We start from the raw sequence: 22,941 nt of genomic DNA on the forward strand, positions 1-22,941 counted from the left end.
ACGACGGCAGTCATTGTACAGCGCTTGACCACGTCACCTGTGCGAAGCTATAGACCTACGACCGACGAGTCGAAAAGGCACTTCACCATTCGTGGTCAATATATCCCTTGGGCCACGTCCTGGGCCACTTCAATCGTCTCCACAGCTTCTTCTCGCACTCTTCTTGGCGCTCTGTTGCTTCTTAAACTTTATTCGGCGCTCGTTGTCAGCTTTTTGTCTGTAGTATGGTCAGCAGTTGAACTGTGTGCCGGCTCCAGCCTCAGCTTGCTACCCACAGATGCTTGACATGGCGCTGCTGCTCCGCGGATGTTTCATTAGGGACTGCGTTCCGCCCCGCCTCAACAATGGCATCGTACAGTCGCTTGTAGCAAGCATGCGCATTGTCGTTCTGCTTGCGACTGTCGTCGGCTTGGATTATGATATCGCTCGACTTGGCCGCAACGTAGCGGGAGCGGCTCAGCTCCGCATGGAGAGCTGTGGGTACATGGTTCAGGAGAGCTCCGAGGGGTACTCTCAAAGTAGCTTTAGAATTTACTCTTGTTTACACGTTCAGTATAGCGCGCCGTTTTCTGCTCGGGTCGTGATCGGTCTCACTTATTCACATTCTGCCCGCCCGGGCCGGACGACCTGCTGAAGCTCAATGCGCCAATCGTCTTGAGAGGGATCCCCTCTGCATGTAGCGCAGCGAGCCACGCCCTGGCCTTCTGCAGCTCCTCCTCGTCGACATCACTGCCGTTGCCACTGCGAGCTGACGACCAGCGATGTTGCACAGCTTGCGGGGTCTTGCCACCGGTAACAAGTGCGAGCGCTGGGCGACAGCGGAAAAGTTGCATGTTTGCTGGTCATGATTTCACGTTTGCGACGGAGCTCCATGCGTCAGCCACTAGCGCATCTCGTGATCTCCGTGGCTCTGGAAGCATTGGAGCGAGGAAAAGCCCTGTGAAGAAAGACGTGCGCCATATCCATCCCCACTCGGTGCTTCCCCAACAGCTGCTGCATCGCGCCTTCCTACTCGCATCCTCGCTCTTGCCACACCATATGACTGCTCTGCGCCCGTCGCCCTTCTCTGACGCCCGCTGCTCTACCCTAGTAACCTTATCTCTGCACGTCTAGCTACCTCCAGCCCCACCTTTGCAACAGCTTCATTCAGCAAGCATTTCGACGCCAGTTGCAGATTCTTCTGGAGTTGCACCACCGCCAGCGCTGTCAGCCTCTGCGCGACTGTGCCTGTGTATGCCCTTGAGCTGATTTCCCATACAAACCCTCATCTGTGCTGCGGCAGTACGCGCTTGCTCGCATACATGACATACAGTCCACCACAGCAAGCAGAGCACATCCGTCATCAACAATTGACCCCAGAGTCGCCGCGCCCCCAGCAGGTCCCCTCGCCCGCGAACATCCCCATCCTGAGTCTTGATAAGCAGATGGACCCCGTCTTTGACGAGTCTGCCTACAATACCCAGCATGCAACGCCCGCGCCGCAGTATCCGTCCGCCGCGTCGCATACACTGAGCGTCCCCTCGAACGCCGCATCGCATTTCGCCGACCAGTCGCACGTATCAGGCTCTCAAGCTGTAGGGGCGCAGTCTGCGGGGAATTATGCGCTGACGGGAGGGCCTTCAGCAGCATACGGCGGCGCAACGGATACGCAGACGCAAGATACCTCTTCAATCCAGAACTTTTCTGCGCGCCACACTGGGGCATCATCCTCCTATGATGCGCAAGCTGCATCTTCTCAGAACAACTCTGCGTACCCATTTGCCCATAACAATGCGTACGCCGTCCAGCCGGCTCCCATCCAGTCTGCCCAAGGCGCTCACTATCAGACTGAGGCCACTGCTGGCGGCAACATTGACGTACAAGCCTTGTTGGATTCTTTGACGCCGTCTGCAATCAATGCGATGCCCGGCCACTATGCATCTCAGTTCTCAACCCAGTCTGCGCAGCCGCAAGGCAGCGCCCCAGCCTCATTGCCCCAGCCGGCGTCCAACCTCCCTCCTCGACCGCCTGCGCAGGAGAAGCCTACCACACACCCCAACTATGACCCGAGCGATGATATCAGGTCATATCATCCCGGCAGCTCTATGCCTTCTAACACACAGCAGCGCGGCAACGGGCAACTGCAAGCTCCCAATGCGGGAGGCCAGCCATCGTCAACAGCAGCTCGAACAGCTCAGAGCTCGCCTGTGGCAGGCGCCAGTGGGGCACAGGCTCAACGGAGCACCTCACCGGGCGGCGACGATGAGGACATTCGATGGGGGCCGGAAGTGAACAGGCTGTACGAGGCGTTCCTGGATCAGGAAAGGAAGTTTGTGACGGAAGGACAATGGGACCAGTTTCCAATGGGCTCACGCCTTTTCATTGGTGAGAGCACCTCAACATAGCGTCTTTGAGTATTGCTAACCAGCGGTAGGCAATCTTCCCACCGAGAAGGTCACCAAGCGCGATATATTCCACCGATTCTACCGGCACGGCAAGCTCGCACAGATCTCGATCAAACAGGCATACGGCTTTGTTCAATTCTTGGATTCCGACTCATGCCGACGAGCATTGGACACGGAGCAGGGACAGGCAGTGCGTGGTAGAAAGATGCGTAAGTTCGGCTAAAACCGTAGGGTGGGCTTCTACTAACGACAACAGACCTTGAGATCTCCAAGCCACAACGCAACACAAAGAAGGCAGCAGAGTCGTCAGTCAATAATGCCGCTCGCCGACGATCAAGGTCACCTGACTACAACAGAGGTGCTGGAGGACCATCGCGAGATGGTCGATATGGTGGACCTCAGAATTCGATGTCGCCGAGAGACCGTGACAGGCGGTTCCGCGAGAGGGATGACTATCGTCCCATGCGCTCGCCGTCTCCTCGTGGCCCGCCTCGCGGTAGGCGTTCCAGAGACAGGAGTCGAGACAGGTACGAGGGCCGGTACCGTAGTAGATCGCGGACTCCACCTCGTCGATACAGAAGTCCATCGCCACAGCGCGATCTGGATGATGATCTGGGTCTGCCTCGCAGACCTTCCCATGAAGTTCCTGACATACAGGTCCTTGTTCTCAGCGAAGGCCTGCCTCGGTGAGTACATCTGACTATCTCTGGTTACATACCACTGACCTCTCCAGTGACTTCATTCGATATGTGGAAGATACGTTCCGCACTCAGAACCTGCGCGTCAATGTTCTCATCATGAGTCCTCGCCTCTCCGAGGCAGCAGTTGTTCGTAGGCAGATCATTGAGGGTGTTCTGGCCATCGTCAGGCTTGATACAAGTTCACTCGCAAAGGGCAAGATCAACGTTCAAATATTTGATCGACGACTGGGCGCCGGTAACGTTCAGTTCAATGGTGAGTGCTGCGTGGACTGCGATTTTTTGCATCGCTGATATTGTCCAGAATACGCCGATCTTGACCTTGTGACAGCTGCCATGCTTGTCAACAACTCAAAGCAGACGGCTCAAGCTGCCCAACCACCTGCGCCGGCCTACGGCTACAACCCACCCATGTCTCAGTACACCCAGCCAGCCCCGAACCCTTTCCAGCCTGCACCAGCCGCCCAACCCAACAACATCTCCAACATGATCTCGTCGCTCGATCCAGCCACGCTTTCGCAGCTGCTTGGCGCCATGTCGCAACAAAACAACATGCCCCAAACCCCGCAGCCTACTGCCGGACTGAACCTCGACCTAGCTCGCCTGCTAGCTCAAGTTTCAAGTCCCAGCCACACTCCCGGAGTCACCTCCCCTGCCCAGCTACAACTCCCTCAGCTTGGTCAGCCGCAGTACAACGCTCTCGCCGCCATGCTTGGTGGTCAGGTCCAGTCAGCCGCTCCTGTCCAACTGCCAGCGCAACAGCCCGGAGGCGCTCCCGATATGAACGAGATCATGGCACAGTTGGCCAAGTACCAGCGTTGACCGCTATATCTTTTGCATATCGATCGACCCTTTCTAGGATAGATCCCCCTGGTGCACTCTTTTTGCTCATCAAGATCCCGAAAGTCCTGTCAGCTCCAGACCTCGAGGCAAGTCTCTTCAAGAACGACGGCCAACGGCATCCCTCTAGGGTAGTCTGATGAGGTGCCGGCGGTATCCTTTGCAGACTCGGCTACCTACTTGGGCGGAGAGCCCTCCCAGCTTCGCCCGCTACAACACAAACACTCGGCCATACCTTTCGTCGCTCGACCTCGCTCAACATCTTATTATCTTCCGGCGCTCGGTCAAAGTCTTCTGTCTGGCATTGTCGCTAGTCTGTTTGACATTTGCGCGGGCGTCGTGCTTCGCTAGATATTGTATTTCGCTGTTTTGCGTTCGCTGTAAGGCATGGCATCGCTTGCTGCATTCTGCAAGGCGTTGTCGGCAATTACAGCCTAGTTTTGGGAGCATGCATCGTGATGGCGTTCTGTTTGTTTCCATCTTTAGCGATTGCTCAGCGGTTTTGAAAGCGTGTACAGCCATACTATATAGAACATTGTAAGTCCCTTGTAGGCGAATCGGAGTCGGTACCATCAGCACACCTCCACCTCTGTTCAAAGTGATGCACGATTCGACTCGCACGCACGTCGCCAAGAACAGGGACGCGTGGGCTCGATTCAGCCTAGTGCGTGCTCGAGGTGTGATGACATGGCGCCGCGGAAGGATCGTTGCAGGGATTCGGGCCTTTCTGCAAGTCGCGAATCGAGACGTCACTCATTCTCGCGTCGCGCATTGCTCTTCGTCGCTCTTTTCCAATCTCGCTCGTGTGGCATTCCTCCTTTCAACATAAATAATGAAACCACGGCCAATGCTTTCCTCCTTGGTTGTTTCAAAGGCAATCAGCAGTTCGCTCGCGCCGAGCTACGTGTTCGCGCGGGCGAGCACACATTGTCGCAGGAGCATGTATGCGCAGAGCACTGCATTGGGTTTACGCACACAATGGCGGGGGGAGAGATGGAATGCAGGAACACAAGGAACACGCGCTGCATCCACGACCACCGCATCGAAACCTCGCCATGGCACACCGCGACCGCCTACCAAACCCCAATCCACAAAACCCGTCGCGGCGAAGACATCGAAGCCCACCGCCCCCGCAAGCCTCCACACAGCGTCGGCAGCGAAAAAACGCACCGCGCCCGTGCCCGCCTCGACAGCGAACGCCCTCACGGGTCAAGCCGACAAACTCAACCCCCCGCCCTTCACATACGCGCCTGCGCTCTCGGTCCCCCCGCGCAAGGACGGCCAGAACTACGCCTCCTACCTCTTCGGCTGCGGAAAAGCATACCTCGCCTTCTACAAGACAGGCATAGGCCACACGCGGCAGACGCTCAAGCTCGCGAAGGCGATCCGCGCCCGCCTCGCCGAGCAGGGCAAAGGCGTCTCTGCCGACGTCGCAGGCGCGGGCGTCCTGAGCCGAGCCGAGTGGCAGGTCCTGCGGCGCAGCAGGCGCGACATGCTCCGCCTACCCGTCATGGGCTTCCTGATCCTGGCCCTCGGCGAGTGGCTGCCACTCGTCGTCGTATACCTGACCCCCGTGATACCGGAGCAGTGCCGCATCCCCGCGCAAGTCGCGCGCGCGCTGAAGAACAGAGAAACCGCGCGCCTCAACAGACTCGACAGACTCGCCACCCACGCCCGCCGCCTGCAGGCCCTGGACCGCACGCCGCGCACCGACCGCGACGGGCTGCGTCTCGCCGCCGCCGCAGAGGGCGTGTTGAGCCCCGCGACCAAGGTCGGGAAAGAGGGCGGCTTGGCTATGGCGCGCGCCATCATCCCGCCCGAGGCCAGCTCCGACCTGAGTCTGTTCCACCTGCTGCTGCTCTCGGCGCGGCTGCACTGCCACCCTAGAATCTTGGATCGCCTGTGGATCCAGCCCCCGAAGTGGCTGCTGCAGCGCAACGTTGGCAACGCGCTGGCGTATCTGACCAAGGACGATGAGTTGATTAGACGAGATGGCGGGAGTCAGAAACTCGACAAGGCGGAGTTGGAGAGGGCGTGTGTGGAGAGGGGGATCGATGTCAGGGGGAAGAGCGAGGCGGAGCAGAGGAGGAGTTTGGGGCTGTGGTATGATATGTAAGAGTCTGTCACATCTTGGGTTTGTTTGACTGCGGACTTGGTCATGTGGGTGGGTGTCTTGTGCACGTCGACGTATGCCCTTGAAGAGCTTCAGAGATGGGTTTGCATATATGGCGTTGTGGAGATACGATTTGATAGATGGCGCTGCGGGTGCGCTTACCTGGCGCCTGTACAACATGTATAGAAGAGACACTTGATCCATAGCCCGGGGTTCACTTCTTCAGCCCGTCGTCTTCCGAGAGAGTCGTACTGTTGTGACCTGTCCGGACTGCAGTTGAAGGACACGGTCACAGATGTCGAAGCCGATATCGAAGTCAGTGCTTACATCAGCACCGTGGTCTACTGTAATGAAGAAAGAGCGTTGTCGCGTGTACGTCTTGGTGCCTTCGACGTTCTACTCAGTCAACACGTCGACGTTGGACTTGACGAGGCATCAAGGCCGATCGGTCACGACGGGGTGCTGACATCGGTAGGCTGCAGTCCAGATTGAGCCATGGGCGCGAAGACATTGTGAATCTTTGGCTCGGATGCTTTACCGAGCGTGTTAATAGCTGGAGTCGTGCAGTCCTAGCGGCGATTTGTGACGACTAGTGCCAAGACCTCCAGGATCGAGGGATCGAAAGAGAAGCTATGGATCAGAAGTTGAGAAAATGCTTGACTGTCGATATGCGATGGGATGCTGGAGCAGCGTCAAGGTCTCTGTGCTTGTCAGCGTGGCATGGAGATTCGTGACGGTCGTTTCTCCGGACCGGAGTGAGGAGATGCTCTGCAGAGGAGATTCTTCTTTCGTGAAAGGGTCTACCGAGTGCAGTATCTGGGTCGGGCCTTCTGCTTCGAACACGGTTCGGCTCCGGCGGGCTCGTGCTTCGTCGCCACCAATCCCTGTCACTCAGGGTCCATCCTGCCCTGGTGATAATCGCCACTAAGATGGTAGCTCGCTCGAAACTTCGACATGCTGGACGGCCGGTGTATCCTGATGAATAGCTTGTCAGCTGCTACAGCCAACGTGGGATGTTCTTGCGTGTCATTTCAACGGGGTTTTTGTCCTCGGCAGGTCCGCATGAAGGAAGTGGTCTTCCATAGAATTCCTTAATGTGGTGCCATACATCCACCTCATGCCGTCGAGTGGGGTCTGTCAAAAGGCACGAAACGATTCGTCAAGGTTGAGAGTGCGAGATCGGAATCGACCAGATGATACGAGGCACTGTCGGTGTACCCTCAGAAGGCAGCAGCTTGAGCATTGAAGGGCGACATTTCCAATTTCAGCACGATCGAAGGTAAAGATCCGCCGAATAGGACGAGGCGCGTCGAGCGGATGTCGGATAAGGCGACTGTCGTGTGTTTTGCGTTTCCTGAAAGGTGCCGAAGACTAACTGTTCTCAGCCCTGTGCGTGGTGAATCGGCGATCGCGCTCCAGTCCAGGGTGAAAACCTGATCTGCGGTCGCGTTGAGCGGCTTGGTAAATGCTTAGTCAAAAGTGGGACATTTGTCGAAAGAGAGGTTGACAAACTTAAGAGACCTGGGGTTGCAGGTGTCAGACGTGTCTGATACCCCGGCGGTGCTTTCTTCCCGGGAGTATCCCGTGGCGTAAGAGGAGGATTTTCGAAAACAATTTTTCAAGGTCGAAGTGAGTTGTTAGGGTCCAGAATGAGGACTCCGAGAAGCACCATTCCAGTACCCCACCTGTCGAGGGTTCATGTTGGCCGTTGCTCGTTCAGTCAGGTCCCGAAACTCGTCACTAAGTCCTTCAGCCACAACAGAACGCCAAACCAAATCTCGACGCCAATACGACGACACAGTCAAGCCCGCGACCCTTTTCGAGACTTCAGCTTGGGGGATTTTGGGCACACCCATGGTCAGCAGACGTCTTTGAAGGTCCATCGACCGCGCCAACGATACATACATTCGCGACCATGTCATGCTACGACCTCCCACACCAACACATACTTCCTCACCCTCGATATTAGTCAGTAAAGCTGCATGAGTGTTGTCTGAGATTCGTTTGCTTGGCGCTCCGGGTTATTAGACTCCACCTACCGTACACGTAGCCGTAGGGAAGAGCGCCTGCAAGTCTCATCAGAATACGATTGCCGGCTTGGGAAGAGAGTTTTTCGAAAAGGGCGAGATTACTACCTTGCTGGAAAAAATAGTCGTGGGGTTCGACAGGATCAAAGAACCAGGGATGTGCACCAACTTCACACTCAAGCACGTCACCTGCAGTCATCGTTTCTGGGTCAAGCGCCTCTGTCATCGTGGCGCGGATTGTAACCTTCAGACTGAGATGAACAGCGCGAAAGGTGGAGAGTGTTGGGAGTGCGATCCTGGGCAGGCGCCACCTGCTGCTATCTTCTCGGATGGAAAGAAGATCGAAGTGGTTTGGAGGAGGGTCAAGCTGAAGAGCAGAAGCTCACCGAGGGTTACGGGGTCGGCATAAGGCAGACGCGGGAGATCCGAAAGAGATGTGGTGGATAAAAGCTACGGAAGTCATTACCAGTCTTCCTGTTTTCATTATAACTGAAACCTCACCCAGGACTCGTACGAGTGCGCGGATGTGGAGATCAAGGTGAAGGGTGAAGGGTGAAGATGAGCGACTGCGTTGGCGTTTGCACACCTGGTTTGGAAGTTTGCCGGCATACACTGTGTATAGACGCCTCTGATGTTTTGTGCCTTTCACAGTGAGGCCCTAAGCAAAAGACTGTTTGCAAACAGTCCACATTTGTCAAAGCGTGACTCGTGAGCAAGGGTCTCGAAGTTACAGACGGCCTGCAGGCTTATATCATCTTCCTAAACTGATCTTCACCTACCCCTCTCCACATCTTTCACATTCGCGAGCAGCACAACTGCGAAGGGACCCACACGGCGGACACCCACGAGCACGATGACGAAGAGATCAGCTGATACGATGACCATATCCCGAAGCAAGAGACTGAAGTGAGCACGAGCCTCCAATCTTGATGAAGACTTTGCAAGCTGACACCAGGTACTTTCAGATTCGACGATCCCGTTCAGATCCTTGTGGTTGCGGCAAACGTAGCCGCTGTATATCGATGGAAAACTGCGCTGAGTTGCTTGCTAGCTAGGAGGCGACCATATATACATGCCCTGAGACGTGCTAGTCCAAGGTAGTCAACAGAGGTGACGATCAAGGCCTGTCGGACCGACTTGCACCGCAACACTTGTGGGCACTGGCGAAGACGCGAGAATATTCACCGTCCCTGAAGCATGTCTCAGCTCGCGCTCACTCTTCTTCAAAAAGGTGTTGTCTGGCAATTGGAAGGAAGCAGAAGACCGCACGATCAAGCTGCCAGGGGACGACGGTGACACCCTCGAGCTGTACCTGTGCTGCGTGTTCGGTCACAGACTGCCTGTGGAACCCGACCCCACACCCGCCATCGATACAGGCCAAGAAGAGCGGCTAAGCCTGGCCAAGCTATACGTGTTCGGTGAAAATATTCAAGATGTGCGAGTAAAGAACGTGTGTATCAAGACTTTCCTCCAAAGTAATTGGAAGATTCGCCACAACAACATCTGGTGGAGACCAAATGAAAACATCGTCAATGTTATCTACAAAGGGACGGAAGTGGGGTCTCCGATGTGTCGCTTGCTTTTCGACATCCTTGCACACGCTGTCACCAACCCGGTGTCCGACATTGACGGCTATCGAAGCGAGTTCCTTGCCAATGTGGTGGTCGAGATGATCAAGACTCGCCTTGCTAGCCCACCTACAAAACACTACCTCAGAAAGGGAGAAGAAGCTTGAGAATACTTGGAGTTAGAAGGAGAAGATATTGAGTAGCTCAAACCACGCAAGTGCAACCGCTTGCGGTGCTTAGAATTGACAGTACAACATGTACCATTCGAATGTATATTCTACAGAGCGGCGTCTTCTGTGCTCAGACTCTGCTAGCCTATCATTCTGGAGCTTATAATGATAGAGAATGAATAATCAAAATACACATCCTCTTTTCAAGCATGTGTAGTGCCATTCCACTTCATTCCACACCTCTCATAACGCGCCTTCATACCCTGCGCGAATGCTGCCGTAATGCTGCCATAAAACTCCGTAGTTTTGGCGTTGTTTAAGAATTCTGGGTATCCCTGACCAGCCCTGAGCAGCTCCGGGTCCTCCACAAACAAATTCTGACTCATGCGGCTGACACCAGGGTCCCCACTCGACAGAGCAGCCATGAACACAGCAGGCTCGCAGTTGTCGTTGAAATCGTATTGAATCGAGCCTTGCGGCCGGACGGTACCCTGGTACAGGCCGATGGTGGCGAGCACGGGCTGGTCGAAGCCATCTTCGAGGACGAAGCCAGTGTAGAGGGATTTCCCGGCGACGAGAAGGACGATTTCGGTTGCACGGTTGTGGATGTGGAAGGAGTCGAGACCACCTGCGTGAATCGTTAATGGACCCATTATGACCACGAGGATCCTATTGACTTACAGGGATTCAAGTACCGAATGGCCATACTGAGTCCTGTGTTCAGCAACAACACAGGAAAGCTTGAAGCTTGGGCCAGATAGCCTTGTCCGCCCAGGCCATTACCAGCGTTACTGATAAAGCCTTCGGGTGTGAATTCAAACTTGAAGTAGTCGTCGCTGTCGCCAAGGCTCCGGATGTACTTCCGTTTGTCAACCTCAGTGTATGTGAGCTTAATTTCGTTGAGCTGATCCTTGGTGTACGTTGGATTGAGGCGACCGTACGTGGCATATGGGCTGTCGCCGGGTGTAGTTTGTGTTTGCCGTCTGTCGAGAGGGTTCCTGAAGGTATTTCCTTTTGGTGGATTGGGAAGTGGACTGGGCAGTGCAGAAGCGGAGAGAGGGAGCGATGCCGCGAGGACTGTAACAATGGACCTGTGTGATACTGAGACTGTATGATCTGACTTAGGTACGTGCGATTTGTTGAAAATGCTTTCAGTGCGGACGCAACGGCTCATATACCAGAGCAACGCTGCTCAGATAACCTTTCATATTATAAACCTAGAACGCTCTCCGCCCATCTTGATCAATATGCTTGTCTGTATGGGTACGATTCTGTAGATAAATTCACGGGATGTACTTCTTAAGACTAGCGTCGGCATCTGATTGGGCTGGGTACCTGAATGTTACTCGAAGATCAAGATGTCTAAGTTTAGCGCCTAAGATCTAGAGCCGCCATGCAGCATAGAAATACCTTGTTAACCGAGACACAGAGGTTGCAAGCTCCTGCAGACAGTAATCGGACCTATAGGAGTCAAAACCTGCGTTGCAGCCCGGCCAATGTGCTGCTCTCGCGCGGGTTGATAACGCGGGGATCTTCGTGGGAGATCGGGTCTGGTTGTCGTAAGTATGGCTAAGAGAAGATGATACGCAGGAGGACGTTCTACTCAAACAATGACATCCAAAAATTGCGGGGTTCTCTCATATAGCTATGGCACAAAGCGCTCATCCACCGTTTCGTTCAATTTGAGCATCTGCAATAGTCCGAGCCTTACCCGGGGAATCCACCTCTTGCCATCTTTTTGTCTCGCTGAGCCTTGCGGTTATGGTTCGCACTCGAGCCCTTGTTAGCCTCTTTCCGCTGTCTCGAAATTTGCGTGCTCTTGTCATCGGAAGGACCTGCGACACTGCCTCCTCGTCCACCTCCATGGCCACCACGTCCTCGACCTCTACCGCGCCCCCTCCCGCCAAATCCCCCTCTACCTCCGTCCCCACTGGCTTCATCCCCTGACCCATTAGGGTTGTTCTTCCATGATGTAGATTTTAGATCTCTCTGCTGGCCTTGGAAGGTTGAGTACTTGGCTTCCAGACGACGTAGTCGCTTTGGATCCCGTGCAATCATGACGCTCCAGCCTTCGATCGCTTCGTCGGTCATTCCAGTCTCGCTCTTCAATGCCGCACGAGCCCTGCTACGTCTCGTCTCTGAGTCGCGAGCGAAACCATCGGAGCTAATCGTCCACGCGCGGAACAATGCTTCCTCATTCTTGTCTGATAGATCTGTATTGGTGTCGCCATCCGGAGCAGCGGTGTCGACCGACGCGCCAACATCCTCAAAGTCATACGTATCATCTCTCTCATCATCATCAGAATCAAATGCTGCTAGTGCGGCGAGGATGTGAGACTTTGCGGGGGCTTTGCTTCGATCTGAGAGGACTTTGTCTGCTGTCAGGTCTTGATTTTTTCGGCCAATGTGAAGGCGTGAAGTTTCGACGGCAAGCTTGTCAAACTCATCGTCGTCGAAAACGTTTCGTCGTTCTGGCAGATACTGACTCGACCTAGAAGGCAGTTGTGACTGCGGCTCTGATGTGGACGTGCGCCTAGTGATAATGTCAGCATGTCTTCAATCACTGTGGATGATACACGTACAATTGCTCGCTTCGATCAGCTTCGGCAAGATAAGGCGGTAACGAATCGTCTAGTAGATGTGCAGTGGCTTCTTCGACATTATCGTTGTACGTATCCAGCAGCTTCACGACGAAGCCAGCACCAAGATCCGGGAAGAGGTCTTGTATTTGGGTGATGACACTCATACGATGAATGTGAACCTCGCCAGTGAAAGCTCTGTGGCCATGATTGTCCTCTTGTGCTTTGCTCTTACCCTTTTCAACTTTCCTGCGGACCAGCCGCTTTGGTCGAACAAGGCCTGCTTGCCGAAAGGCGCAGAGCGAAGCTGCTGTATTTCGTACCCTTGCTGCTTCAGAGGCGGTAGTCGTATCTCTGATCTTCTCGAGCAAAGGTGTGTTGGTGACTAAGTCAGCGACAAATGTCTTCTTTCCTGGTTCTGTCTTTTGCTCCTGTTCTTCGCTGGATTTGAGCGAATAGAGATGGTCGGATAACAGTGAGTAGTTTGGGTTCGATCCTTCTAGCGTAGCGGTGAGGCCTATATAGGCAGTCGTGACAAGCTTCTTTTGCATTGATATTGGTACTTTCGAGTAGGCGCTAGAGAGTGAATCGAGGAAGTCTGAACCAGTAAGCATGTATGTGCTTGCGTCTGCAGAGGCTTTCAACAGCGGCGCTATTCGGTTCAGAGTGCTTTCTGCTGCTTCGGGGCGTTTCGAGTCCAGATTGCGTATCAACGACGTCTTTGCTGTCTGCATTGACTTCTCGATTGCCCCACCTTTCCGCTTCCACAATGCTTGTAGTAGTCTTCGAAACTGCTCACTCTTGGTGAAAGCATGGCAGATATCCGCCAGCACTGGCCAGTTGAGAAAGGCGTCTTCAACATCCTGCCCAGTCCATATTCTGTGGAGTAGCAGAAACGACTTTTTGCGCAAAAAGATGACCCGTGGTGTAAGGCTATCATCGCCTGCTAGCTCATGGAAGAATGAGATCAGGAACAATCCCAGCGAATCAACGTCCTTGCGCACTTCTGCAAACTGCTGATCGTCCAGGCGCAGATAGAGATCTGTAAGTGACGCCCAAGACTCCAGGTACGACTGCCATTCGTCTGTCCGAATGCTCTGTCGAACCCTGGCATCAGGAAATGGTGCGAACTGGGGCAGAGACATGGTCGTTTGATCGCGCAGCTGTAAGGTTGAGAGAGACAGCTTTGCCGTTCATGCGCTTTCGTTTTCTCGATATATGACGACGTCAAGGCCCCACACCGCGTTGGAGACAATCACAATGGCTCATGCTTGCAGGTGCGGGACGCGATGGTTCTAACGCTCAACGATTAGCGTCGCCGCAGAGGCAAGCGCAACCATACCGCCTGCCTCTCTGACCAATGATAAGCCTGGAAGGAGGTACCCGCTAAGCGAGGAAAGCGCAGCCCACTCGAAATTTCGAACATTGAAGAAATCGAACTGCACGATACGCCGTCGCTAAAGCCAAACTACGCCAGTCATCACATTACCGTGATCCCCGCTCGATCCAGGTCGTGACTGCCATTTGATTCAATCAACACCACACTCCAACATCAATCACCATGTCTTACAGTCCGTTGTCCCCACGCGCGCTCAATGCGCCTGCTAACAAAGCGCAGACAAGCCTGAGAAGGACTTCGGCGAGGGCCCCAAGATCCACAAGATTCGCATCACCCTCACCTCCCGCAACGTCAAGTCCCTCGAGAAGGTCTGCCAGGAGCTCATCGACCGTGCCAAGAACAAGGAGCTCCGCGTCAAGGGCCCTGTCCGTCTCCCCACCAAGGTCCTCAAGGTCACCACCCGTAAGACCCCTAACGGTGAGGGTTCTAAGACCTGGGACACCTTCGAGATGCGCATCCACAAACGTAAGTTATTCTAGAGCTGTGTGCGACAACAGGCCATTAACAGAGCGCAGGCCTCATCGACCTCCACGCCCCTACCGAGGTCGTCAAGCAGATCATCATCAACATCGAGGCCGGTGTTGAGGTTGAGGTCACCATCGCCGCATAAGTGCTTAGCTGGGACATAGGAGGAATGGTTAAATCTGAACAAATACATGGTTATGACAGCTTAAATGCTGGTCATGGAATGGAACGATTCAGGACCAACATACGTTGCTCTCATTGCTGCTATGATTGTGTGAGACATTTGGACAACTGATGAAGGGCATACACGAGCGAGTGGTCACTCGATCACCTTGCGGTCGTGCTCGTTCGATCAGTCCACTTCATGCAAGCAACTTCGACTCGTCGGATGAGGCGAATACAGCAAATGACCTCTCTACCCAAGGAAGCTTTTAGGTTTATCAGACACTCCCAGGGATCGCAGTACTTCGAAGTAATTGACTGCTGTGCTCACGTCTGTCGTGTAACACTTGTTGATCGAAGCCCACTAGACTTGCTTGATCGGGCTCACGATGCATGAGCATGATCTTGTCGCTCAGATCGATTGCACGGTGCAATGCATTTCCTTGGTGGAATTATCAAGCTGACCTGGAATTATCAAGCTGACCTATGTAGAAGCACGACATTACAGGGTTTTGCTTATCTTCTACCGATGTTGGGAGGACTGGGCATGATCTGGTTTGCCACGATAAGAGTCTCGCAGCATCGTAGCAGCAATCGAGTCCCACATGAGTACAGCCCGATGAATGCCACGAGTGAAGCTGTCGTGCTCTGCAAAATGTCGTACTAACTAGGCGCGCCATCGCCAAGTAAAAAAGAATACCTTTGCGCCATCGGAGAATCAAGTGAGAAGTCATTTCATCAAAGATATCATAGATTCCCATGCGGGACCGCCAGACATGATAGGAGAGCAATAGGTAATGGAGGTTCGATGAAGCTGAACTCGTTAGCGCCGCGCGCTAGCTCTCTCCAAATTCCGCAGAGTGCGCCTTTCTCATCATCGACTCGAGGCGCGTCAACGTATCAGCGCATCTGCACCCGCACAAGCGACAAGAAATGGCCGACTCTGCCCCAGCCAAAAGGAAGTCCGAGTCGGACGCACACGGTAATGGCGATGCTAAGCGATCTAAAGTAAGACCATCCCAAACACTTTACCGAACACATGATTTTAGGACCACAGTCTCTAAACGCATATGCAACTTTGCCGTGCTGCATGATGCTAATGCTGTTTTGAAGGGTAAAAAGAGGTGGGAGATGCCAAGACGAGGAAATGCTGAGGTTCGACAAATCAACCCTGGTGATGTGGGTATCTGGGCTACATGTGCTATGAAGAAAGAAGCACCTACGGTCGCAGACCTGCGAGATCTGTTTCAGGGAGTGAGTTGGAAATTATTGCCGAATGCAGTTGCAGTCTTCACGATCGATATACATTGCTGACAAGCTTGAAGTACGCTACAAAGCTTTATGGCGAGCAAACCGCCAACGGGACAGCTGACGAGGAGGACTCTGACGCTGGCGGTGATATCGAGGCTGAAATCAACAAAGAGCTTGCCGAAATTCGTAAGCCAACCGTAAAGCCTCTCTTCACATCAGTGAAGCTGGATACTCAGTGCTGTAAGCAGTTCCTTCGTTAACCGTCCGCGATAAGCGTCAACCTAACTAGTGTAGTGGTGTTCTTCAAGACACGAGCGCCAGTAGATCCTGTCTCATTTGTTCACAAGATCTGCCTAGACACCGCAGACGGTGTTCAGCATAAAAATTGCCGTTTCGTCAAACGACTGACCCCAATCACGGGTATCGAGAAAGCCAACCAAAAGGGCCTCGAGACCATCGCAGAGCAGGTGCTTGCGCCGCATTTTCACGGGCAAGAGAACGCGGGGAAAAAGGTAAGATCGAAACGTCCAACCGCTGATGTCAGATGGTGGACCTAAGCACATTTCGGCTCGCTAACATGCTGTGAAACTAAAGTTCGCGATCCGACCCACGATCCGGAATAACAAAGACTTCAAGAGGGACGATGTTATCAAAACAGTCGCGGCTGCAGTGGGACCCGGTCACAAGGTCGATTTACACGGTTACGACTTGCTCATCTTTGTGGAGATATACAAGGTACAAGATGCCGCCCGATCCTGCATGCTGGTGACACGGAGGCTTGGCTTAGTCTTGACAGGTGCTGACGAGATCCAGAACATTATCGGTATGAGTGTCGTCGGCCCTGACTACGACAAGCTCAAGCGATACAACATCGAGGAGCTCCGTCAAGGACCGAGCGCGCAGACCACAGAAGCGGGCGTACCGCCCACACCTACGGAAAGTACCTGAGATGATTTGGAGTCGCAGCGACAACATTAATAGCTCTCAATTCTGAGGCTGCCGAATGTGCGGGTCTCGGTCCATTTGTTTGCAGCTAACGGTTGTGCTTGCGATGGAGCAAAGCGAATCTCGCTCGTCATAATCTTGAGAAACGACAAGATACCGTGCTTCTTACTACCTAGCATCCGCTCAGATGCATGGTCCGCGGTGCTGGAACCGAGGCGAGGCTTACATGGGTATCTTCCGGCTCCACTACGTTTGCAGCCTGCCAACTCGGAGGATGCTGCAAAGAAACGATTCGGTCTGGCCAGATGGGGAGTTTGCTAGAAGCCAGTGAGACGCTGAATGCACATCTCAATTCCGCTCATCCTGGTCGTGCCCGCACGCGTGCCCGCACGCGTGCCACACGCCACCCCCTGCTTGCTAGATGAAGCACATGCGCTCACTCACCGTTTGTTCAGGTTTTATCGCCTTGCCCTATCGTCGAGACGTCGAGTTTCAAGATCGGACTGGCTTCTCTTTGTTCAATGTGACCTATCAGAGCGCACAATAGCCGACCGATACCTCGGGGGGTCTAACCCAACACGGAGACCCTTGACGAACGGTGACTGCGCCGCTCCCATACCATGGACGCCTCTCGCATCTTCAACCTTGCCTTGGTTCTCGAGGAAGTACTATTCGCCGCAAAGTAGATCCTGGGTCTAAATCCAGCTGCACGCGTAATGTGCCCTTACCGAGCGTGGCTGACCAAATGCTTCATGATGCGAATGGGGCGTGTACCTCATTCAAACCATTCGAGGTCATAGGCATAATGCAATGCGTTGGCAGTGGTGCCTAATGCGTATGCAACGATTATGATAGCGTTGCTCTGGACTGTACATCGGTCGGACTTGTTCGGCATACTTGGAATCGATCTACGAAACATTCCTTTAACTGAAGACCGTGGATGCTGTCGAGGCTGTTTCAGCTGCAAGAAAACGACACTGCTAACTCTTGACTTTGTTCTTCACAGCATAAGAGGATCTCAAACCAACGGGCCGGCCCTGACCTGCAGCTAGCGAACTCTCCTCCAAGCCAGAATCTCGCTAAAAGATCCGTCTTACCGTGTCCGCTGCCCCAACCCAAGCCTTCATAATGCTCTTGCCCCCACTGGACGTCGTAGTATACCCAGCCTTCGCCATGAGTCGCGGAGCTGGAACCTACGCAAGTCGTCCACCACGACCGTCTTCTACAGTCTCATCAACATCCTCATCCTCGTCGACATCATCTCGAGCATATAGCGCATCGCCAGACTTCCTGAGTATTCAAAAGCTTGTCCATACTATCTTCCGGTCTTCGAAGATCACAGTACAGCAAGCCGAACGGTTACGAAGCCGCATTCACCAAGTTTACTTGACCAAGCTCGCAGGCGACGGTTCGCTCGTACTCAAGTGCTTGCCAGCAGGGAGCACAAGACTATTGCGCCATGAAAGACATACCCTTGATACCGAAGTCAAGACGATCGAAACGTTACATGAATACACCCAGCTCCCAGTACCTCGAATCATCAAGTACGACAACCATGGGGGACTGTTCGGCTCGCCATTCCTCATCATGACCCACCTCCCGGGACGCAGACTTTCAGAGTTAGCACCACATCTCACAACTATCGAACGTAATACAATTGACCGCACTCTGGGCTCATATGTCCGCAGCTTATCGTCACTCTCAGCAACACAGTTCGGTATGACACACCGAGTCTTCGAGCGCAAAGGCTGCAAGTCTTGGCGTGAGGCTTTCCTTGCTCTCTTGGAGGGCGCATTAAGAGATGGCGAAGATATGCTCGTCACAGTACCGTACGACAGTATCCGCTACTACGTTGCGAAGTACGCACATGTCTTGGAGGAGGTCACAGAACCGAGACTTGTCGCCCTAGACGTCTGCAGGCCAGACAACATTCTTGTCGACGAGTACACAAAGCGAGTGACCGGTCTTGTCGGTTTCTCAAACGTCATCTGGGGCGATCCGCTTCTGAGTGGAGGTATTGCAAATGGCAGTGATGCGTTCTTCGAAGGGTTTGGCGAGTGCCCTGTGCGAACCGGCGGTGTCAAGACCAGGATGTTGATGTAAGTCCTTACCTCACATCAGCCGATGTATTCACATGTACTGACTTCATCATAGGTACACAGTCTACCGGTCGATAATTACGATTGTTGCGCACCACTACCGTCCTCATACCACAATCGATGAGCTAGGAGTACGGCGCGAGCTCGTGTGCGCACTGAACGAACTTGCACGGATGTGAGCAGATGTTTACATTGCGATCACGTGTCTGCACAACATCGCATCGGCACTCATCAAACTTGCACGTTCAACAATATCTGCGACATCCTCCAAACGCACGCAACATCCATCGACTACTTCCTTTATCCAACATCACTCACGGTCACGTTGTTATGATACCACGAGCACAATTTCAAGGCCGGCGTAGATCTGGGCAGCACTGGCGTACGGCGTTACTTCCCTTTTCAGCGTACAGGTTGCTGCAGGCGCTCCTGAGTGCAAGCCACTTTGCTCAGGGTCGTGACTTCGTGTATCGATCCTGCTAGTACCATCGGTACTCCAAAGCGTTCTAGAAACATCTAGCGAATCTCCAGAATGCACACACAATCAGATATAAACTTGAAACCGACAATTGTTGTATGGTGACCTACTAGTTTCCTGCATACTGTTCTAGCAGAACTATAAAGGGACCCTCGTCCCTACCATACATACAGCATACCCATGCACAGTGTGATGCCTCGACGTGATACCAGTAGCATAAAATCATCAGAAATCTCGCAAGCATCGACCTCTAACCTTCGCTCCAAAGCGAGTACGAAGCATGCACACGTCATCACCGCAAACATCAAATCATATTCAGCAAGCATACATTACTCGCATGGACTGGGTGAAGCGATAGTGCGTGGATCAAGCGAGACAGTCGCACCCTGCGGCGCTTCCTGCTTCGCTTTACAGCAAGATCAGGCTGATTGCGCTCTACGTTCTCACTGCACGTGTTTGGGTACGCACACGCGGCCCCACGCCCGCGTTTGCGTCCTTCACTGCGCCGCCCGTCTCGTCAGCTGCGGAAGCGCTGCCTTTCGGACCGCGGACCCGCTTCTCCCAGCGAAACGAGTGCGTCTCCACTCCCACCATACTGCCCACCCGCCGTATGCAGACCCCATCGTCTTCATTTACCCATCCACTCCCCATCCCATGTCGATGATGGTTAAGGTGGATATAATACTCGCCAACCCATGCGCCCGTTAGCACCCAAATGCTCCTTTCGCTCACCCCTGCTCTTCGCGCCTGCTTCCAGAACACTCGCTCCCGCCTCGCTGACTCGTCCAACCAGAGCGCGAGGAAGCCTGTCCTTCGCTACTTATGTCCAAACACAGCCTAGCTCCAACAGGGATACACCACCACACGTGAGATGTCGCTGACCATGCTTTCAAGGCGCGTCGCTTGTTGATACAGATTAGGACGTCAGATGGGGCGCAGCTACGCCAGGTACGCGGGAGCGGGGCGTTGTGGAGATGTGAGGTTACATCTCTACACTGCGGGTCGATACGTACCCAGAGTTTCGCTTCCTTCTCGCCTACCCCGGCTGTGGTACTTGTGTATCCATGTACCTCTATAATGCGTTGTAATTTCACTATCGCGAGGAATATGTGAGCACTATCTAGACTTGGTGTTGACACTGGAGCAACTTCCAGATACTCGTCTGACGTGCGCAAGTGTGTATACAGACCAGAGTGTTGGGTCTGGACTCGAACATTGAGTGTAGATGATCTTACGCGGCTATCGAGATATAGGCTTGTTCTCCTGTGATCTCCATGCATGTATAAAGTTTCCGTAGACAGGAAGCAGGCGTTGGGGACACAGGGGTCGCGGGATTGTGGAGTGGTTCGACCATCACAGGTTGCAGAGTAAGAAGCCTGTCTTGGAGACGAAGTTATAGATCAGGAGTTTTAAGCCTGAGGACAAGGCTCGAGAGCTGTGTGTGATACTGTTCTATGTTTGTGATTAAACATTACATATGTGCGGTCAATCAACAACGCAACGCCCCAGTCACGCATACTCCTTTGACTCCACTCACAATGGGTCATCGCCAAGCCAGTCATCGGGATCCTGCTCTGGATATCTAGGCCCTGGAATATCCTTTCTCGGATGACCCTCACACTTCATAGTCCGCGCCAGCTGCCGCCTTGTTTGGCTTTCAAGAATGTCGCGCAGAAACGCATCTGTGCTTCTGCATCTAATGACATAGGATCCCCTCCTCTTGATTCTCTCATGCTGCTCCGCAGTCGAAGTATGTGTTAATGAATGCGTACTCTCTTTTGAATACATTATCGGCGACCATTTCGTGACTTGCGGTTCCGCCGTGCGGGTCCTGGATATTGGCTCAAGGAGGACAGGTGGTTGGTCTCGCGTCGTTCTTGGCTTCCGCTGGAGCTTGCATGTCTTGATCCTGACTGCTTCATCTACTGCTGCTTGGGCTTCCTCAACGTTATCCGTGAGATTACCCTGTTCGTTGAAGACTGTTTCGAGGTGGTATCTAAGGTCCATAGCGCAGCAACTGTCTCGGTCAACCACTTGTGAGGGGTCAGGAGCCCATTGCTCCACTAAATACTCGGAAGAGCCAACTGCTCTGGTCTCGAAGTAGTCAAGGACATGGTTACGATCGTACTTGGAAGTGAGGAAGAGAATGCGATCCTTGTTGCTGTAGTCCACTTCGAACCTCGGTGAGGAATGTAAAGTGAAGTCGACAAGCTGACCAGGATGAGCTTCTGGCGCCCCAACTCCGCTGGAGAATGATCTTGATATCGGCGTAGTAGGCTGAGACCGCTGCATTGGAATAGGTGAGCTCATAGTAGAGTATCGATCGTGTGGAGACTCTCTTGCCACATCGGGATTGGAAGAGTCGTGACGCTGGCGCTTTAACGATTTGCTATGAGTATTTGTGAAGGCCTTTGAAAGTGAGTGACAGGAAGAATGAGGACTCAGAGGTCTGCAATAGTCGTCGTCATCGTCACCCTGCGTCTTGGGCCCAAAGTCGAAGTCTTTCCTGAACAGCTTGTCAGGCCCGGGGTATCTCTCCCGCCAATTCCTCGCCAGATCCTTGATGTAGGCTGGGACGTCCTCCAATCTCTTCTTTTTCACCGCCATAGCCCTCTCTTGTTTTGCCTTTTCCTTCTCCTGCTCTTTCCGTCTTCGCTCTTTCCTCTCATCGACTTCACGCTTCTCATTTTGGTTTCGTATATAGTCCGCTTGCGCCAGATTTCTTGCAATCTCATCACGTAGGAACCCTTCGGTCAAGTACGATACCAGAGAATGCTTGCGAGTGTCTGTCTTCTCAGCCTTCCGGGAGGTAAATTGGTCGTCCAAAACCTCGCAAGTAGGACGAGGGGATAGCGATCCCGTCGCTGAGCGCAAGTTGAGCTGCCTCAATTTTTGAATCGGCGGTCGTGAACCTATTCGTTCACCCGTGTGCTGCGACTGTGGTAAAGGGGATTTTGGTGGAAGTTTAAGTGCGTCGGGAGTTGGAGATGGTGTCACTTGATACCATAGCGGGTGCACTGCAGGCGCCTCAATTGACGACGTTGACCGCTCCCACGGTCTCACATTGCGTGCTGGGTATTTGTCGGTCGCTGCTAACTCGTTTCCAACCCTTGGGTATTTGCGGTCCCAATCGACAACGCGTTGAGCAATGTCCATGTCATCTCCACGCTGAAGACAGGAGAGGTATGTCGCTCTACCATCATAAATCCCTATGTTCGGATAGGCCGTATCGTACTTGCGCAACTCTGGGTCTCGTGCTGACACCGATCTGCCTGTTACGGGATCTGCACCGTTTTTTGGACAGCGTTGAGTGGTGACTATGGGTATGCCCAGGAGCTTCCTATACTGGACTGCTTGCGCAGTGCGGATCTCATTGTCGAGTGTCATGGGGTTGGTAAAACGTGAGTCGGTAATGCTTGCAACGTAAAGTAAAGGGCCCAAGATTCCAATTTTCAGTCTATCAGAACGGCTCACGTATCATCAGGTCAATTTGTAGACTCGAGACGTAGCTGACGTATCTATACCATGGCTCAGTATGAGGCTGCACGACATCACGGCTGCGCTGTGAGCCGAGCCAGCTGCGACCGGCATCAGCCAAGCTAAAGGCTGCGATTGAAAGCTTCCGGGCAGGTCGAATGTCTTATCGATAGTTCGCAGACCGCTGGAACAACAAATACCACAAAGGCAGCGGTCTAGATCAAGGCATCAGCTACCCGAGGCTGCGCACTTTACGGCATCCAGCAGTCTGACAGACGGTCATGCG

At 53.5% G+C, this 22,941-nt stretch overlaps 11 protein-coding genes across 11 annotated transcripts; 7 read left to right on the forward strand and 4 right to left on the reverse strand.

Annotated features, from left to right (window-relative positions):
- Positions 1-3: 3 nt before the first annotated feature.
- Positions 4-833, reverse strand: M421DRAFT_391041 (peptidyl-tRNA hydrolase domain-containing protein; the record flags this gene model as incomplete). Its single annotated transcript, XM_033589996.1, has 3 exons — positions 4-217; positions 276-536; positions 595-833. 3 exons carry the CDS (start codon positions 831-833, stop codon positions 130-132), a joined length of 588 nt encoding a protein of 195 aa, XP_033449356.1. The 3' UTR covers positions 4-129.
- A 468-nt stretch (positions 834-1,301) lies between these two features.
- On the forward strand, positions 1,302-3,904 carry M421DRAFT_92201 (uncharacterized protein; the record flags this gene model as incomplete). The annotated part of the gene is made up of 5 exons (XM_033598020.1): positions 1,302-2,364; positions 2,414-2,593; positions 2,641-3,070; positions 3,118-3,338; positions 3,387-3,904. 5 exons carry the CDS (start codon positions 1,302-1,304, stop codon positions 3,902-3,904), a joined length of 2,412 nt encoding a protein of 803 aa, XP_033449357.1.
- Positions 3,905-4,680: 776 nt separating this feature from the next.
- M421DRAFT_420333 (uncharacterized protein) lies at positions 4,681-6,258 on the forward strand. Its single transcript, XM_033592442.1, has one exon. The coding sequence runs from the start codon at positions 4,755-4,757 to the stop codon at positions 6,036-6,038; it is 1,284 nt and encodes a 427-aa protein (XP_033449358.1). The 5' UTR covers positions 4,681-4,754; the 3' UTR covers positions 6,039-6,258.
- Positions 6,259-8,219: 1,961 nt separating this feature from the next.
- M421DRAFT_61528 (uncharacterized protein) lies at positions 8,220-8,471 on the forward strand (the record flags this gene model as incomplete). Its single annotated transcript, XM_033595889.1, has 1 exon — positions 8,220-8,471. The coding sequence occupies one exon, from the start codon at positions 8,220-8,222 to the stop codon at positions 8,469-8,471; it is 252 nt and encodes an 83-aa protein (XP_033449359.1).
- Positions 8,472-9,224: 753 nt separating this feature from the next.
- Positions 9,225-9,662, forward strand: M421DRAFT_48265 (uncharacterized protein; the record flags this gene model as incomplete). The annotated part of the gene is made up of 1 exon (XM_033594742.1): positions 9,225-9,662. A coding segment is annotated over one exon (438 nt), but the record flags the coding sequence as incomplete, so codon positions are not given.
- A 260-nt stretch (positions 9,663-9,922) lies between these two features.
- On the reverse strand, positions 9,923-10,525 carry M421DRAFT_420336 (uncharacterized protein). The gene is made up of 2 exons (XM_033592443.1): positions 10,482-10,525; positions 9,923-10,428 (listed from the first exon to the last, which is right to left on the reverse strand). Exons 1-2 carry the CDS (start codon positions 10,504-10,506, stop codon positions 10,004-10,006), a joined length of 450 nt encoding a protein of 149 aa, XP_033449361.1. The 5' UTR covers positions 10,507-10,525; the 3' UTR covers positions 9,923-10,003.
- Positions 10,526-11,403: 878 nt separating this feature from the next.
- On the reverse strand, positions 11,404-13,585 carry M421DRAFT_420337 (uncharacterized protein). The gene is made up of 2 exons (XM_033592444.1): positions 12,383-13,585; positions 11,404-12,333 (listed from the first exon to the last, which is right to left on the reverse strand). The coding sequence occupies exons 1-2, from the start codon at positions 13,522-13,524 to the stop codon at positions 11,508-11,510; spliced, it is 1,968 nt and encodes a 655-aa protein (XP_033449362.1). The 5' UTR covers positions 13,525-13,585; the 3' UTR covers positions 11,404-11,507.
- A 355-nt stretch (positions 13,586-13,940) lies between these two features.
- Positions 13,941-14,388, forward strand: M421DRAFT_100802 (ribosomal protein S1; the record flags this gene model as incomplete). The annotated part of the gene is made up of 3 exons (XM_033586568.1): positions 13,941-13,950; positions 13,998-14,243; positions 14,294-14,388. The coding sequence occupies 3 exons, from the start codon at positions 13,941-13,943 to the stop codon at positions 14,386-14,388; spliced, it is 351 nt and encodes a 116-aa protein (XP_033449363.1).
- A 774-nt stretch (positions 14,389-15,162) lies between these two features.
- M421DRAFT_420339 (uncharacterized protein) lies at positions 15,163-17,048 on the forward strand. Its single transcript, XM_033592445.1, has 4 exons — positions 15,163-15,896; positions 15,951-16,168; positions 16,251-16,391; positions 16,470-17,048. Exons 1-4 carry the CDS (start codon positions 15,602-15,604, stop codon positions 16,602-16,604), a joined length of 789 nt encoding a protein of 262 aa, XP_033449364.1. The 5' UTR covers positions 15,163-15,601; the 3' UTR covers positions 16,605-17,048.
- Positions 17,049-17,729: 681 nt separating this feature from the next.
- M421DRAFT_61701 (uncharacterized protein) lies at positions 17,730-18,879 on the forward strand (the record flags this gene model as incomplete). The annotated part of the gene is made up of 2 exons (XM_033595907.1): positions 17,730-18,700; positions 18,756-18,879. The coding sequence occupies 2 exons, from the start codon at positions 17,730-17,732 to the stop codon at positions 18,877-18,879; spliced, it is 1,095 nt and encodes a 364-aa protein (XP_033449365.1).
- Positions 18,880-21,100: 2,221 nt separating this feature from the next.
- Positions 21,101-22,565, reverse strand: M421DRAFT_4922 (uncharacterized protein; the record flags this gene model as incomplete). Its single annotated transcript, XM_033594767.1, has 2 exons — positions 21,101-21,211; positions 21,264-22,565. 2 exons carry the CDS (start codon positions 22,563-22,565, stop codon positions 21,101-21,103), a joined length of 1,413 nt encoding a protein of 470 aa, XP_033449366.1.
- Between the last annotated feature and the right edge of the window lie 376 nt (positions 22,566-22,941).

The sequence above is a fragment of the Didymella exigua genome (assembly GCF_010094145.1).
Source record: "Didymella exigua CBS 183.55 unplaced genomic scaffold M421scaffold_12, whole genome shotgun sequence".
Classification (NCBI taxonomy): Eukaryota; Fungi; Ascomycota; class Dothideomycetes; order Pleosporales; family Didymellaceae; genus Didymella; species Didymella exigua.

Bases quoted from the DNA above. Each gene is read 5' to 3' on its own strand.
- M421DRAFT_420336 (XM_033592443.1), bottom strand. From the start codon at position 10,506: ATGGCCATTCGGTACTTGAATCCCT. The intron at 10,429-10,481 runs GTAAGTCAATAG...CGATTCACGCAG, and splicing joins CATTCGGTACTTGAATCCCT to GTGGTCTCGACTCCTTCCAC.
- M421DRAFT_420337 (XM_033592444.1), bottom strand. From the start codon at position 13,524: ATGTCTCTGCCCCAGTTCGCACCATTTCCTGATGCCAGGGTTCGACAG. The intron at 12,334-12,382 runs GTACGTGTATCA...CATTATCACTAG, and splicing joins GCTGATCGAAGCGAGCAATT to GCGCACGTCCACATCAGAGC.
- M421DRAFT_420339 (XM_033592445.1), top strand. From the start codon at position 15,602: ATGTGCTATGAAGAAAGAAGCACCTACGGTCGCAGACCTGCGAGATCT. The intron at 15,897-15,950 runs GTAAGCAGTTCC...TAACTAGTGTAG, and splicing joins GAAGCTGGATACTCAGTGCT to TGGTGTTCTTCAAGACACGA. The intron at 16,392-16,469 runs GTACAAGATGCC...GACGAGATCCAG, and splicing joins TCTTTGTGGAGATATACAAG to AACATTATCGGTATGAGTGT.
- M421DRAFT_420333 (XM_033592442.1), top strand. From the start codon at position 4,755: ATGAAACCACGGCCAATGCTTTCCTCCTTGGTTGTTTCAAAGGCAATC.